The 16,574-nt window shown below is 45.6% G+C and overlaps 1 protein-coding gene across 4 annotated transcripts in view; it reads left to right on the top strand.

Moving 5' to 3' along the window:
* The first annotated feature begins 10,956 nt into the window (after positions 1-10,956).
* USP49 (ubiquitin specific peptidase 49) overlaps positions 10,957-16,574 on the top strand; it is a 7,528-nt gene continuing 1,910 nt past the window's right edge. For 2 of the 4 annotated variants that reach the window (XM_031063541.1, XM_031063543.1), the window contains exons 1-5: positions 10,963-11,066; positions 11,227-11,245; positions 12,294-13,668; positions 14,480-14,684; positions 15,834-15,942. In XM_031063541.1, the coding sequence (XP_030919401.1) occupies positions 12,322-13,668; positions 14,480-14,684; positions 15,834-15,942 (1,661 nt within the window). In that variant the 5' untranslated portion in view covers positions 10,963-11,066; positions 11,227-11,245; positions 12,294-12,321. Of the gene's footprint in view, positions 11,086-11,226; positions 11,246-11,473; positions 11,552-12,293; positions 13,669-14,479; positions 14,685-15,833; positions 15,943-16,574 lie in introns of all 4 variants that reach the window. The other 2 variants (XM_031063542.1, XM_005428894.2) reach the window with 2 other exon arrangements.

The raw sequence follows: 16,574 nt of genomic DNA, 5'->3' as shown, positions 1-16,574 counted from the left end.
GGCAACAAAAGCGTTCACGGTTTTATTTGGTGTTTTTAATTGCCTTGAGAACGGGCTGGGTGCAGATATTTGGGGGTGATGTGCCAAGTGTGAGCAGCATTTGATGTCTCTGTGCTTTCAGCAAACCATAAATGTGCGTTTATTCCTCCCCTGATCATTCTCCCAGTGAATACGAGCTGACTCCAAGTGGAAAAGGGCGTTTTGAAGTTGGCAGATTTTTTTTTTTTTCCCAGCGTGGAATAATTCCTGGTTTTGTGCAGGCTGGGTTGGTTACAAGAGAATTTTGCTTGTTCAGGAGCAAGGCTTGGACAATAGTCACACATGCAACGGGTTAGGGGCTAGAAAAGAGCCAAAAAAACCCAAACTGGGGATTTTTTTTTTTTGGCTGTTGTGTGGCCAAGGATTGTTAGGGAGGAATCCCTTGCTGCAATTCCTGCCGAGATTCCGGCTCCATGTGGTCCAAGGCTTGTGAGGATGCAGAAATTTGGGAGCAGCCTCGTGTTGCTGGGGCTGGGTTGGGAAGGGACTGCTGGCAATTGCTCAGTGGGGACAGAAAAAAGCACATTCAGGTTCTGGGTGTCTGGTCTTTTTTTGCAGAGGATTTCTTGTGGCTGCTGCAGCTCTGCCCACATCACAGGTCATTTTCCTCAGTGCTAAACACACTCTCTCGTTAATTATTATTTTTAAGCAGCTCTGTGTTGTCTCAGCATCTCTGAACACGTGACAAGAAGCACTTGCTCAGCACCAAAAGTCGTTTATTCAGTATGAAAGACTGAAAATGCCTTTTAGATCCTGTTTTTCTTGGCCTTTTTTTTTTTTTCCCTTTCTTAACTGTTTTTTTACTGAAATGTCACAGGGCTGCTGCTGGGACTCATAAAATGAAATTTAGTGTTTTCTCAGCCCTCAGAAGATGTTAATGGATCGATTTAGAACAGTTAACAAATGAAAATAATTCCAAATAATACAAAATTCTAAAAAATCCTACCAAATTCAGCTGCTGGTGTGTAAGTGTGGATTCCTTCCTGGGTGTTTTTAACTTTGGGGAAGCGTGGAAGGTTTTCTGAAATTGACCCTAGCTCTGAGGCAAAACAAAACCGAGGGGTTTGGTTTAAAATTGTTAAAAAATAAACAGAGAAATAATAAATAAGTTGTATGACAACTTTGCCTGTAAGTGGGAGCAGTGGTTGAGGTCGGGAGGAGTGGAAGATTGTTTCAAAGGTCTCCCCTCCAACCCTTTACTTTGTGCAGGAATCCTCATTGGTGAGAATGAGAACTTTTCTCACTTTGTTGAACAACATTTGTGGTTTTCAGCTTGAATATTTCATCAAGGCTTGGGTTTGTTGCTGGGTTTGTTTTTGTTTTGTTTTGGGTTTTTTTTTTTCCCCTTGGGGAATGAAACGTTGGGAGATGTTTTTATCTCAGCAGCTTGATATTCATAAATCCTTCACCTTTCACCACACCTTCACTTTTCCCAAACCCTTTTACCCTTTCCCAAGCCCTTTCATCCTTTCCCAAACCCCTTTACCCTTCCCAAGCCCTTTCACCCTTTCCCAAAATCTTCCCCATTCCCAAAATCCTCCCCATTCCCAAACCCCCTTCACCCTTTCCCAAATCTCTTTCCCAAACCCCTCTACCCTTTCCCAAACCCCCTACACTTTTCCCAAAATCTTCCCCTTTCCCAATCCCTTTCACTCTTCTCCCCATTCCCAAACCCCCTTCACCCTTTCCCAAATCTCTTTCCCAAACCCCTCTACCCTTTCCCAAACCCCCTACACTTTTCCCAAAATCTTCCCCTTTCCCAATCCCTTTCTCCCTTTCCCAAACCCCTCCACCTTTCCCAAAATCTTCACCTTTCCCAAACCCCCTTCACCTTTTCCCAAATCCCTTTACCCTTCCCCAAAATCTTCACCTTTTCCCAAATCCTTTTCTCCCTTTCCCAAACCCCTTCACCTTTCCCAAACCCCCTTCACCCTTTCCTTAACCTCTTCACCTTTCCCTAAATCTTCACCTTTTCCCAAATCTTCACCTTTCCCCAAATCTTCCCCCTTTCCCAAACCCCTCCACCCTTCCCAAACCCCTTTCCCAAACCTTCCACCCCAGACTCTTCTCTGGAAAAAAAGCCCCCCTTGAATTCCAGTGAAAGAAGGAGATCCCTCATTAGTGTCAAACCCTTAATGAGCCTTTGCTCCTAAGGATGCCGAGCAAATCCAAATTGTGGAACAGAAATGATTTAAAAATCCCATTCAGAGCTGAGAATATCTCGGTTGTTGATGGATGTTTCCCTGTGTGCCCACAAATGCTCTTCACTTTGGGGTTTGGGGAGGTTTTAGCTCCAAAATGGATCAGGTGAGGTTTGTGTGGCTCAGGAGCCAGGGAATTCCAGCACAGAGCAGCCAGAACACCCCATGAAAACAAAACAGATTAAAAAGGAGAGGAGATAATACTGGAGGTGAGGTTCTGCCCTTTGCCAGTGTCTTTGAGATGGAATTTTAGGTGAACTAAAGCTGATTATTTATCTATTTGCTGTAATTGATATCCTGGTGCGCTGAGGGAAATTCAGATTAAAACCCACTGTTCTGCTGGCTGTGAAAGGAAAAAAAAAAATCCCCTTTTTGCAACAGCATTAAGGAGTGCCTGTAGTAGGCAGAAAAGAACACAAAGCTGCCAAGTTTATATATTTTTCCTAATTGTTGTTAATGAGCTTTTAGCTTGCAAGATGATAATGAGGAGCACGTGAGCTGTTACACCTCCAGCTGGTGACAAATCAGCTGAAATCCCACAGAAAACAGCAAATTGTTGGGACCTACCTTGAGATTTTTGCAAGAACACTGGCTAGGTGAGTTCCTTTAATTAGCTAATTATGCTGCAATTCACTGAGAAGTCTGGCTTTGCTGAGGGAGTAAAAAACATCTGAAAACCAGGAGCTTTTCTTGTTCCTCCCCGCGGTGCTCGCACTTCTCTCATCTCTCTGCTGGGCTCAGTAATTCAGATTTCAGCTGCTTTTCCAAATGGAGACAGAGAGCTGCAATCCAGGGATGTGACAGCTCCAGGTTCCTCTGAAATGTGCCTTGTGTAACGTGGCAGTCGTGACAAATGGACTATTTAAAGAAAGATTCTGACTGAGGAGGTGTTTTTTGCGGCAGTTTTAAGGAGTTTGCTGACTGAAATGCCAAAGGAAAAAAAACAAACCAAAACACATCCTCAGGAATCCCCCCACAAGGCTGGAATCTCTAAATAACTTGGATTTTAAAGGAAATAATTGTTGGGGGAGCAGTGGTGTAGACCACAAAAATATTCTAGATTTAGAAGAAAATGGCATTAATTATGCTGAAAAAATGCCGTTATTAGAATGGCATTAATTATGCTGGGAAAAAAATCCATGTAAAACTCTGCTATTCTTTAAAAAACCCCTGAAATCAGCTGTTTATTCCCTGGAGTTGTGAGAAAGAGCCCTGAGCTTGGATTTAATGATGTTTAATCATTCTTTCAAAAACACAAAGGAGGCACTAAAAGCTGTTCAGCTGAGCCAGAAAGAGCTAATAGCTAGAACTCAGATTCAAAAGTGATTTAGTTCCAGAGGTAAATCCATAATCCCACCAGTCAGGAGTTAATCTGTCATCAGACTAAGACTAGAAGCAAATCTATTTAACTAAGAATAGTTAATTCACCTGAAGCAGAGCAGGGATGGAGATCCTGCTCAGCAGAGTTTATTTGGAGGAAATAAAATATTCATGATGGAGAGTGGAAACAGCAAGGAGGGGGGAAAAAAAAAATCTCCTTTGGAATTTTTTCTGTTCTTCTCCTGCACTTCCCATGGTGGTTGGACCTGCTGGTTTGGGTAATGTGGAAATAAATCAGAATAAGGAAGGAAATATCCTGTTTATCCTAAAATTAGAAGGGTTTAGGAACAGCTTTTTGTGGCATCAAACCCAAATTCACCTCTCCCTTTTTTTTTCCTCTCCTTGTCCTGTTGTTGTTTCATCTGAGGACAAATTGAAGGGAGGAACTTTAACCTCTTAGGAGGATAATTTATTAAAATAACAGATGCTGCAGGACGGGGCCTGGCTTGATCTGCAGCTCTTAAGGAAGATTAACAACCTGAGAGTTCACAAATCAGGGTCCTGCTTCCACCTCGGCCTGGGGGCAGGACAAAGGCACCCCTCACGTCCTGCAATTCACAAATTAAAAAAAAAATATTTCAGCCTAATATGCAAATCAGGAATCATTCCATCAGGGAAATGTAGATTTGTACGAGTGAAATTCTTCATTTTGTACCAAAAAATAAAGGCACAAACCTCGGGTGAGGCTGGGGCTGAAAAGACAAATTTTAGTTTTATTTTATTTTTTTTTACAAATCTAGTTTCAAATTTAGTTTTAGGGTTTTTTTTTCGTTTTTACTTCGGATCTCTGTTTGGATGCTGAAGAAGAGCAAGGATTCCTGCATGGGTTGGCATTTCCCAGCACAAACCAGGCCCAGCAGCTGAGCAGGGGAAGAGGATGTGTAAATCCCTTAATTCTTTGTTGGCAAGAAAACACAGAAGCCCTTAGTGGAGCCCCAGGGTCCAAGTGGAGGGCTCAGAGATTTTCTATTTCCAGAGCTGGGCGCACAGCAGCTCTCTCCATGTGGGAATGTGGGAATTCTTATGGATCCTGCACAGAAATCCCACTGAGCACCTTGGGCTTTGCTGGGCAGACAAATCAAACACCAAAACCCACGTTGTGCTGGGATAAATTGGATAAATGGCTGTGATTTCTTCCTTTTTACCTATTTATAAAACCCACAGAAAATTTTCTGCTGTTGTAAAAACCAGAGAAAAATTTCTGCTGTTGTAAAACCCACAGAAAATTTGCTGCTGTTCCAAAACCCACAGAAAATTTTCTGCAGTTCTGCCTCACTCATTTAGGGTTAAAACCCCCAAATAATTGATTGGCAAAGCAAATGATGGAGAGGGCTGTGAAAACCTGGTGTTATTTTTGTCTGGGGATCCTGAAGGAATCAGAGGCTCCTTCCCTGCCTGTGGAATTGTGCTCTCCTCTTTAATGCTCTTTTCTTTTTCCTGGGGAGAGCATCAGGCGCAGCCTACTGGGGTTTTCTGGCCTCTCCCACCTCTCTGTGACCAGATCTGCTGGCAGGATGGGCTCCTTCCTACTCCAGCAGGGATTTCACCAGCGTGGAGCTGAGTTTTGTTGCAAAAAGAGCAGCAGAGGAGTCCCCAGAAGTCAGCAAGTGCTGGCTGCGTGCTGTAATCCCTCTTTGTGTCTGTCACAAAGGGATTCCACCGCTGCCACAGGAGCCTGAGGTGCTGCAGCTGCCAAACTTCCCCCTCCTCCCCGTGCCATGGGGTTCATTGCACTGCAGTTCCTCTTTTGGAGACAAAATTTGGGAATGCTGAGGGTGCTCGAGGTCACAACATCCCCAGCTCTGCGCTCAGTCATAGAATGGTTGAAACTGGAAAAGCCCTTTAAGGTGATCAAGCCCAAAGTGATGCTGGGTTTTGTTGTTATTGGGAAGCTGGATGGGATTGGAGTGGTATTTCCCCTGTGAAAATGCTGATTTTTGGTATTTGAATCCATCATCTGTGAAGTGTTGCTGTGAAGCTCAACTCTGTGTTTTCCTGATAAATGGGATGTGCTCAGTGGGATAATAATGGTTCAAGAGTGTGGGGAAAAGCAAAACTGCTTCCAGCAGGCTGGAAAGTTTGGGATTTGCGTGGCTGGCTGTGATTTAAAGGAATGCCAAAAAAAGTAGGAATCTGAGGGAAGGAAAGAAGGAATCTGAATGCTGATCTCTGCTCCTGCTTTGTCACCTTGGGGTGATTTGGTTTCACCTGTCCCTGGTTCATTATTCCCTGGGCAGTGGGAAGAGTGAAAGGAAACAAAAGATGCTGAGTTTGGGGTGAATCCCAACAGTTTGGGGATGGGAGGCACAAAAAAAAGTGAATTTCCATCAGATTTGGAGTCAGTGCTGCTGATTTTGTGCCCTTAAAGCTCCTCTCCCACCTGCTCTGAGCTGTTCCAGGAGGGAAATTTGGGTGGAAAACCTCAGGATTTGGGACACCACCCCCTCTGCTCTTGTCCCCTCTGTGGACACAGAATTCTTTGGGAATTCCTGGGTTGTGCCAAGCTGCTTGAAAAGTGAAATTAGAACTTTCTAAAGTGAAATTAGAACTTTTTAGCAGTCAGAATCAGCTCCCAGCCTGTTCTAATTCCTGCTCCAGGCTCATCATTCCAAATGTGGGGTTTTGCTGGAATTGCTTCGGGCTTCTCCAGATGGAAGAGGCGGGGAAATGCTGGGAATTGCAGTAGGGAATTTCTGGGAATTGCAGCAGGGAATTTCTGGGAATTCCTTCCCTTTGGGCTGCTCCAGGAGCCCTGGAGTTGTTCAGGAATGCTGTGAATTGTTTTAATGCTCAGATCATCCTTCAGCTCCTGTTTCCCAGCTTATTGACCCTTCCCAAAGCCATCCCAAAAATAAAATGTGGATGGAAAGAGAGGGGAGAAGGGGTTTTATGTGCTGGACTAAATGGAGAAATTAACTTTTAGAAAGCTGAGCTATGACATAAATAGCAATTTAACAATTCTTTTTAACAGCCTGGATGATTAAATAGAAATTCCCACCTTTTCAGGCATCTGTAGGATGTGGATTTTGTTTGTTTTCAGCGACTCTAAGGAATGTAGAGACAATATTTCACCTGGAAATGGAGTTTTGAAGCTGAGGTCCAAGAGGTGAAAATTAAAAATGCAGCTCCTTGAGGTTTTAGTCACTTTTATTCATCTCTCCAATGAGAAACTGAGCTTGGCTCAATCAGAATATTCATATTCAATAAGAATACTCAAATTTCATCTTTAAAATACTTCAAATTTTAAAAAACTTCAAACTCAAAACTTTAAATTTTAAAATCTTTAAACTCAGTACGTTAAATTTTAAAATCTTTAAACTCAATACTTTAAAACATTTAAACTCACATGGCAGTGCAACCACACAACAACTCATCCCTTTGTGGACTGAAGGATTTCACCTCCTCTTTGCCTTTTCCATGATTATTTCCAAACCCTGCTCCATTCCCAGGGATCTTCAGGAATGTGAATAGAAGACACATGTGCAGCCCTTTGTGCAGAGTTTGGAATTCCAGCTCTTGGAAGAGGCCAAGGCTTTTGGTGGTGTCATAAATTTCCCTCCCAACCAACCCAAAAGGAGTTTGGTGCCTTCTCTGGCTCCTTGGAATTCACCAGGAAAAGCAGAGGGAAGTGATTTTTTCCACCAGGAACAACAAAAAAAAAGGCAGGGTTTGGGTTATTTTATCCATATTTTCCTACAGTGTTGCAAAAAAATGGTTTAAAAAAACCCCAAATGTGCTTTTATTGAATGTGACACCGATTCCCAGTGGTTCTGTGCTTCACTTCTGCCGTTCCCAGGAGGGGGATGAAGGAATGAGTGAAAAAATCTGAGCTTCCCACCTGTCCTGGCAGATGATTGCCAGCACTTTGTGCTCTCTTATTTATTCTGGAATCACCTTTTGGACAAATAAAAGCAGCATCATTGCAGGGTTGAACACCCAGCACCTCTCCTGGCCCCTGGATTAGGTTTTTTTTGGTTTTTTTTTTTGGCTTCTTGCAGATTTATTTAGAAAAAGAAAGTGGCTGCTGTCACCAGATGCCTGCAGATGGCTTTAATCAGGTTCCAAACGTGCAACAATGGCACAAAGGAGCAGAATGAGCTCGGGTGGTTTCTTGTAACTCTCTTTTAGGGGCAGCAGCCAAATTGTTTCTGCTGCATTTGGTTCTGGGAGCTGTTAGAGGAGCTCACTGTGAGTTTTTTTCCAGGATTCTGAGCCGTGCAAGGCAGCAGAGTGGGGTTTGCCCCAGTGTTTAAGTGATTTACAAGGTGAGAAGTTTCCAAATAGCCTCTAAAATGTTATTAGCTGAACTAATACCCCTATTTTGCTTTTATTCCCTGGGGTGGTTTTTTTTTCAGTTTTACTCATCTTTAATGGATTGCAGTGCTCCAAGTGATTCCTTCTCCCTCTTTTTCTTCCCCACCTCCATGCAGAGCAACCAAGTGGCTCCTTCTCCCTCTTTCTTTTCCCTTCTCCCTCTGTCCCTTCTCCCTCTTTGTTTTCCCTTCTCCCTCATTTTCCTCCCTTTTTCTTTTCCCTTCTCCCTCTTTTTCCCTTCTCCCCTTTTCCCTTCTCCCTCTTTCTTTTCCCTTCTCCCTCTTTCTTTTCCCTTCTCCCTCATTTTCCTCCCTTTTTCTTTTCTCTTCTCCCTCTTTTTCTCTTCTCCCTCTTTTTCCCTTCTCCTTCTTTCTTTTTCCCTTCTCCCTCTTTCTTTTCCCTTCTCTCTCTCTCTTTTTCCCTTCTCCCTCTTTCTTTTCCCTCCTCCCTCTTTTTTCCTTCTCCCTCTTTCCCCTTCTCTCTCTTTTCCCCTCCCCATCCCTTCTCTGGAAAAGATCGAAGTAGGTGAGAAAAGGAAGATTTTCTAGAGATTCCTTAAAATCAGCTTTTATGGGGGGAAAAAACCCAGCAAACCCAAGAGTTAAACCTGATAATTACAAAGAGCAGAGCTCTGAGTGTTTCTCTCCAGAGCTTTTGCAATCCAAGGTGTTCATTCCCCATCCTTAAATCCTGGTGTTGCTCACGGCTCTTCCCATCCAATTTGGGATTTCTGGGGCAGCTGCAGCCCTGTGATCTCTGCCAGCTTTGTTTTGAGGTTTGTTTTTCCTGTGTTTACAGCTCCTGACTCACAAATCCTGTTCCCCTTTAATCCCAGCCTTGGAATTCCCACTGGGAGCTGCAGCTCCCTGTTCCCAGGAGGAGATTGTCACAAAATGTTTGTGTGCACGTGGGAAAGAGAGGAAAACTTCTCTCCTTAGTCCTGTGCCAGCTTTTCCAGGGATTTATTTCACTCTGATGTGTGGGGGGTGCAGAGCTGGACCTGCAGCTGCTCCAGCTGCCTTTGGAACATGTGAGAATTTATTCCAATCTTTTTTTTTTTTTTTTTCCCCATGGAAAGAGGGAAAAATCTGAGTCAGCAGGAGAAATGTTGAATGTGAAGAACTCTGGTGGGTGGAGAAGCTTCACTTTCGAGGAAAAACCTCTCATTCAAGTGGTTTGGGGTTAAACAAACACAATTCCTTCCTAACTTTCAGATGTGGAATTATGGCCTGGATTTGTAAGGGAATTATCTGTGGATACCTAAAGAGAAGAGGGGACTATCAAATGCAGCATCAAAGGTGCTTTTGTGCTGAGAATTCCCCAATTTCAACACGACAAAGCTGCTTTGTCAGCTGGCTGAGGTGTTTGGAATCCCTTCCCTTTTCCAAGCAGGAAATCTCCTGGCCCAGCACAGGAAAAGCCAAAGCAGTTGACAAAAGGCTGCTGATTTATCTCCTGCATTGTCACACAGGATTCCTTCATCTGCTTTTATTTATTCATTTTTTTATTTAATTCCCTGGATCTGCTGTGGGAGTGATTTCCTGGGAGAACCCAGCAGCTCTTCCCCTTTGGGAATTGAGGAGAAATTCAATGTTTTTTTGAAAATTACACTTCACAGAGCCCATGAGCAACCAGCTGTTTGATGAATCCCTAAAGAATTCTGTATTTCAGGCCTATTTTTTTGTTCCAAAGTAGAAATTTGATGTGCTGGGGAGGCTGAAGGGTTAAATTCCCCACACTGTCGCATATGGCAGTGAGCAGAATCACAGATGTTGATGATACAACATAATTAGTATTCTTTTATGTAAATGAAGGCTGTCAATGTTACCACAGTGTCTGCACTCCTGCAAGCTGGAATTTCTGCCACTTGCTCTCACTGAGGTTAAGGATTCGAAATAAAATTCCATGATTTTTATATCCATACCTGAGGAGGAAAATTAAGAGGAAAGAGGAGAAAAAAAAGGAAAAAGGTGAGGAAGGGATTTTTCCAACTTGGAAAAAAAGAGACCAAATCAATCCTTTGTTTAGGTGAGGATTTCCAAAATCCTTTCCACATCTTGGGATTTGGGAGGGAGTGAGCCCAGGCCAAGGGAAATGTGGGAATTTCTGAGCTGGTTTAAATAAAAACCTCAGGGGTTCTTTGGGTGCTGAAGTGGCCACTTGAGCTTTCAGTGGAGTCCAGGAGAAAGAGCTGAAGAGCTTTGATATTTCTCTAAGAGAATTCCATCCTCCACAGCAATAACACTGATAAAGGTGGCAATTAAAGCAAATTTGTGTCATTTGGGGCCACGAAAAAAGCATTTCCTTCACCTGGCCAGCTCCCTGCCCACCCATGCAGGTGAGGGCCCAATCCCTGCCTCAGAGCTTTGGCAAATGTTCAGCTTTGCATTTCATAAAATGATGTTTTAAGCACATATTCTGTGTGCCAGGCCCCTGTGTAACTAACTTCATTGAGATCCATTTTTCCATTCTCTTCTTCCTCTGTGTTTTTCCCCATTTTTCTCTCCTCTCTGGTTATTTTGTTGCCCTTTGCACCTGCCAGCTCCTCATTTCTTCCTTTATATTGTTTGAGAAACCACCTAGAACTGAAATTTAACTGAGCACAGCTTTTCTTTTTTTGATCTTTCCCCCTTCTCCTCCCTCGAAGCAGCCAAAAATCCAAGTGATCACAGGAGGGCCACATTTTTTCCTCCTGTTTGTTTGGGGTTTTTTGGACTCCCATTTTTTCCCTCTGCCATATGTTGGGTCATCCACTACAAAAGCCTCGCCATGAAGAGGCTCCATGTGATCAGCAGATTTTTTTTTTTTACAGCCTGCTCAAATAAAAAAAAAAAAAAAATGAAAGCAGGGAATGAAATGGAATGGAATTTTGTGTGTGAGAATTCGGGATCCTGGGGGGAATTCCTGGGGGAAAATTATTTCTGGGATAAATGAGTTCTGCACTGAGGGGTTAATGATGCTCCTGCCAGCGGTCCAGGCTTGGTTTCTGTGCATCACCAGGATATTTTCCCCTCTCTCTCCAGGGCTTTGAAGCTGCCTGGCGGTGAGGACTTCCCAGTAATTAAATTCTCCAGGACTGTGGGAGGATGATGGGGCTGCTGCACGGCCGGGACGCGGCGGGGCCGAGGAGAGGATGTGTGAGCTGCACCCCGTGAGTACCGACCCCTCAGAGCCTTGGAGGGACTGGGAAAAAGAGCCACAATTCACTGGGGAGCTTTGATCAAACCAATGCCTTAGGATTTTAGATTTTCATACATTTATAATCCTGTCATTCTTGAGTGGTTGATGAGAGGATGTGTGAGCTGCACCCCATGAGGAGCCTGGCTCTGACCCCTCCTTCTGCCCCAGAGCCTTGGAGGGACTGGGGAAAGGGATCCACAGTTCACTGGGGATCTTCTATCAAACCAATCTTTTATCAAGACTTAGGATTTTAGATTTTCATACATTTATAATCCTGTAAATCTTTAGTGTATAACTTTAAACTCCACATACAGTGTGAGCTGCTGCTTTCCCATTTTTCCAAAACTATTCCTCTCCAGGCCTGGGAATCAACAACATCTCACTGCCTCCGGCCCTGAGAGATGGAAACAAAAGTGAGCTGGGGAAGCAAACTTGGGGTCAGTGACTTCATCACGTGAAGCTGTAATTGGAAGATTAAGATGCAAAAATGGGGAAATTGGGGTATCCTGTGCAAGGCCAGGACTCAAATCTGATGATCCTTTTGGCCTCCTTCCGATTGGGATATCCCATAACCCTACAAGGATATTTCAAATCCACATTGCAGCTCTAAAACCCTTTCCCTTATGGTTTTTTGCCCCCAAGGTCGGAGGAGTGATTCCTCCTGTGAGACATGGGTGGATGCAAATGTGGGGAATTTGGAATATCATGTGCAGGACTAGGAGTCAGATTTGATGATCCTAACCCTTCCAATGACCCTTCAACAAGATCTGAAATGCCTGACACAGCTCTAAAACCCTTTTCCTTGTGGTTTTTCCCCCCAGGGTTGGAGCAGCGACTCCTCCTGTGAGACATGGATAAATGCAAATATGGGGAATTTGGGATGTCCTGCACAGGGCCAAGATTTGATGACCCTAACCCTTCCAATGACCCTTCAACAAGATCTCAAATGCCTGTCACAGCTCTAAAACCCTTTCCCTTGTGTTTTTCCCCCCCGAGGTCAGAGCAGCAACTCCTCCTGTGCGACATGGGTGGATGCAAATGTGGGGAATTTAGGGTGTGCTGTGAGAGCCAAGAATCAGATTTGATGTGATCCTAACCCTTCCGATGACCCTATAAAAAGACCTCAAATCCATGTCACACCTCTCAAACCCTTTCCCTTGTATTTTATCCCCCCACAAGGTCGGAGCAGCGACTCCTCCTGTGAGACATGGATAGATGCAAACATGTGGGGCGGCTACGACTCGCCCAGGACCACTCGATCCTGAACCCCCAGAAGTGGCAGTGCGTGGACTGCCACACCACCGAGTCCCTCTGGGCCTGCCTCAAGTGCTCCCACGTGGCCTGCGGGCGCTACATCGAGGAGCACGCCCTGAGGCACTTCCAGGAGACCCGGCACCCCTTGGCCATGGAAGTGCACGAGCTCTACGTCTTCTGTTACCTCTGCCAGGATTATGTCCTCAATGACAACCCCGAGGGTGACCTGAAGCTGCTGAGGAGCTCCCTGTCGGCCATCAAGGGCCAGAGGAACGGGAGGACGCTGCGCTCCATGGCGCTGGCCGAGGATGCCTGGAGGAGGAGGAGCCCCCAGGGCCAGTCCCAGATGCTCACGGCGCTGTGGCACCGGCGCCAGGCGCTGCTGGCGAGGGCTCTGCGCACCTGGTTCCACAAGAGCTCCCGGGGACAGCTGAAACTAAAGGAGAAAAAAGAAATGGAGGAGCTGGAGAAGAAGAAGGAGGCGGCTCGGCAGCGGCGGCGGGAGATGAAGAGGCAGCTCCTGGAGGAGCTGGCCAGCACTCCCCCCAGGAAGAGCGCCAGGCTGCTGTCCCACATGCACAGGGAGAGCTTGATCCCAAGGAAATTCAGGGAGGTGGCCACAGCTTCCCCTACCTCAAGGCAGGTGCAGAGCAGCAGATTGAAGCAGTTCTACTCCATCCGGAGGCAGCCCCTGATGACGCCCGGGGTGACGGGGCTGAGGAACCTGGGCAACACTTGTTACATGAACTCCATCCTGCAGGTGCTCAGCCACCTCCAGAAGTTCAGAGAATGTTTCTTGACTCTTGATCTCTGTGAAACAGAAGAACTTTTAGCTAAAACTGTGAATGGGAGGGCCAGGATGCCTGGCAAGCTGGCAAATGGTGCTGCTGCCAACGAGCCGGGGAAGCCTGACAAGGTTCAGAGCTCCGCGGCCGGCTTGAACGGGGGCTCCTCCATCAGCCGCAGCTTGGAGCTGATCCAGCCCAAGGAGCCCAGCTCCAAGCACATCTCCCTGTGCCACGAGCTGCACACCCTGTTCAGGGTGATGTGGTCTGGCAAGTGGGCCCTGGTGTCTCCCTTTGCCATGCTGCACTCCGTGTGGAGCCTGATCCCCGCCTTCCGCGGCTACGACCAGCAGGACGCGCAGGAGTTCCTGTGCGAGCTCCTGGACAAGGTGCAGCAGGAGCTGGAGTCTGAGGGCAACAGGCGCAGGATCCTCATCCCCTTCTCGCAGAGGAAGCTCACCAAGCAGGTCCTCAAGGTGGTCAACACCATTTTCCATGGGCAGTTGCTCAGCCAGGTATGGAATTGCTTTTCCACGGGCATCACTTGGAGCTGTTCACACCGAGGAGCAAAGGCTCTGCACACTGAGGATCCCATTTAGGAGTCTCTTAGGACTCTAGGAGTTCCCAATTCCTGAGGAAAAAATCCATTCAGTTGCCGCCATTTCCGTCCTTGGAAATGCACAAATTTAGCACATTTAGCAGAAATTCACTTCAGTTGTGCCGCTTCTGGATGAGACGTGCACAAGCACAGAAATCCTGAGCCCCTGGTTTTAGGCTTTGAATGTGTTTAGTCCTGAGATTTTAGGCTTTGAATGTGTTAAGTCCTGAGGTTTCAGGCAAAGGCTCTGCACATTGAGGGTCCCATTTAGGAGTCTCTTAGGAATTCCCAATTCCTGAGGAAAAAATCCCTTGAATTGCCACCATTTCCATCCTTGTCACATTTAGCAGAAATTCACTTCAGTTGTGCCGCTTCTGGATGAGACCTGCACCAGCACAGAAGTCCTGAGCCCCTGGTTTTAGGCTTTGAATGTGTTTAGTCCTGAGCTTTTAGGCTTTGAATGCGTTTTTAAGGTGCCTTTGCATTTTTTTTTGCCCCTTTTCCTTGTAGTTTTTTGCCTCCCAAGGTTGGAGCAGCGACTCCTCCTGTGAGACACGGATAGATGCAAATCTGGGGAATTTGGGGTGTCCTGTGCAGGGCCGGATTTGATGACCCTTTTTGGCCACCTTCCAATTCTGGAAGGCCCCAAAAGCCCAAAGTTGTGAGAATTCCCTGCGTTTCAGATTCCAACACAAAGCCAGCTGTGTGTCCCTGTGTCCCTGTCCCAGGTCACCTGCAGGACGTGCAACTACAAATCCAACACTGTGGAGCCCTTCTGGGACCTGTCCCTGGAGTTCCCAGAGCGGTACCATGCCCTGGAGAAGGGAATCCTGCCCGTGCCCCAGGCTGAGTGCCTGCTCACTGAGATGTTGGCCAAATTCACCGAGACTGAAGCCCTGGAGGGGAGGATCTACGCCTGTGACCAGTGCAACAGTGAGTGCCACCACCCCCTGGCACTGTCCCCTGCCAGGGACACTCCTGCAGGGCTGGGAAATCGTTCCTGAGTGCGTGTGCTTGGAAACAGAGCCTGCAATAAATCCTGACCCGCAAACTGGGAGAGTTCAGCTTCAGCTGAACTCGGTTTGCTTTGATTCTTTGGGAGGGAAAAGAAAAGAAATTCATTTGAATACTTTGGAATTAAATAGCTGAGGAATTCTGAATGGTTTTTAAGGAATTCTGGATGGTTTGTAAGGAATTCTGAATGGCTTTTAAGGAATTCTAAGTGACTTTTGAGGGAATTCTAAATTATTTTTAAGGAATTCTGAGTGGCTTTTAAGGAATTCTGAGTGGCTTTTAAGGAATTCTGAATGGCTTTTGAGGAATTCTAAATGGCTGAGGAATTCTAGCTCACTAAGATTTTAAATTGCTTTTAAGGAATTCTGACTGACTTTTAAGGGAATTCTAAATGATTTTTGAGGAATTCTGAATGACTTGTAAGGAATTCTAAATGACTTTCAAGGAATTCTAAATGATTTTTAAGGAATTCCAAATGACTTTCAAGGAATTCTGAATGACTTTTAAGGAATTCTGAATGGCTCAAGAAGCATTTTCCAGCTGGAAGAGTCAGGGGAAAGGCCCCAGGTGCCAGGAGCAGAGGGGGCACTGCTGCCAGAGCTGGGGCTGCACAAATCCAATTAACAGGTGCTGTGCTAATTGGGATCTCTGACAGCCACCTGGCCCCTTCTGCTCCAGCCTTTCCTGGGAAGAGGAGGGAGGAATTCTTCCTCTTTTCCAGCTTTGCTGTTGCTGGGAGCATTTTTTAAATGTTTCTGTGAGAAGCTCAAAGCAGCAGAGAGAATAAAATACGGAATATTTGTGAGCTGGAATTCACCTGTCGGAATTCTGCAGCCCAGGAAATCTTTGGCTCAACATTCCAACAGGGAAAAACTCTGATTTGTCACTTAGAGGTGACGGATGTTTGTGTGATGAGGGGAAAGAAATTCTGAAATGTTTATTCCTGTGGCCATCCCCATGCTGGAAAAAAATAAAGATTTCACCCTGTGCTGGTTTTTCTCTTTGGGGAATGAACAGGATCCTGATAATCTTTGCTTTGGGGGGGGGTTTGGGGTTTTTTTTTGGCAGGTAAACGGCGAAAATCTTCTCCCAAACCTCTTGTTCTGAGTGAAGCTAAAAAGCAGTTGCTGATCTACAGACTACCTCAGGTCCTCCGGCTGCACCTTAAACGCTTCAGGTGAGGCACTCAGGAAATTTTTGAGGAAAAAAATGACCAAAAATGGGCCTTTAAATACCCTCAGTTGCTGCTAAAAGCAGCTGTGTAACTTCGGAGCCATCACATTTGTGAAACCCCCACATCTTGCCCGTTTGCAGGGTTTTTTTTTTTATTTTTTTCTGTCACAATTTAATATTTTGTGCATTGAATTCTTAATTTCTTTGGGTCTTAATCGAGTTTGCAGGCAGCTTGGAAGGAGAAGTCAGTAAGCTGAGTGAAAGGTGGGAGATGGAGAGAATCCAATGCCGATATTGGGTGTTTACCTGTGGAACAGAAAGCAGAAAAAGCTCAAAATAGGAGGAAAAGTCTCTGGAGTGGTTAGGGTGGGTGTGGGGGGGTTTATGGGTAGCACTGAGGATTTTAAAGGTGGTCAGAGGAGAAATCTGGCTCAAAAATACCCCACCTAAAATAAAAAATATCAATGGCAGGGGGCAAAGGGAGATTTTGGGGTGAAACCCCTGGATTTGGTGACACTGAGTACTCTGAGTGTGGGATTTGTGTGTTTGCGGGGTTCCTGTAGGGGATTTTGGGGTGAAACCCCCAGATTTGGTTCTGCTGAGCACCCTTAGTGTGGGATTTGTGTGTTTGGTGCA

The sequence above is a fragment of the Geospiza fortis genome, unplaced genomic scaffold (genome assembly GCF_000277835.1).
Source record: "Geospiza fortis unplaced genomic scaffold, GeoFor_1.0 scaffold14, whole genome shotgun sequence".
In the NCBI taxonomy this organism is placed as follows: Eukaryota; Metazoa; Chordata; class Aves; order Passeriformes; family Thraupidae; genus Geospiza; species Geospiza fortis.
The sequence above is the reverse complement of the archived record's forward strand: the minus strand, read 5'-3'. Positions and strand labels throughout refer to the sequence as shown.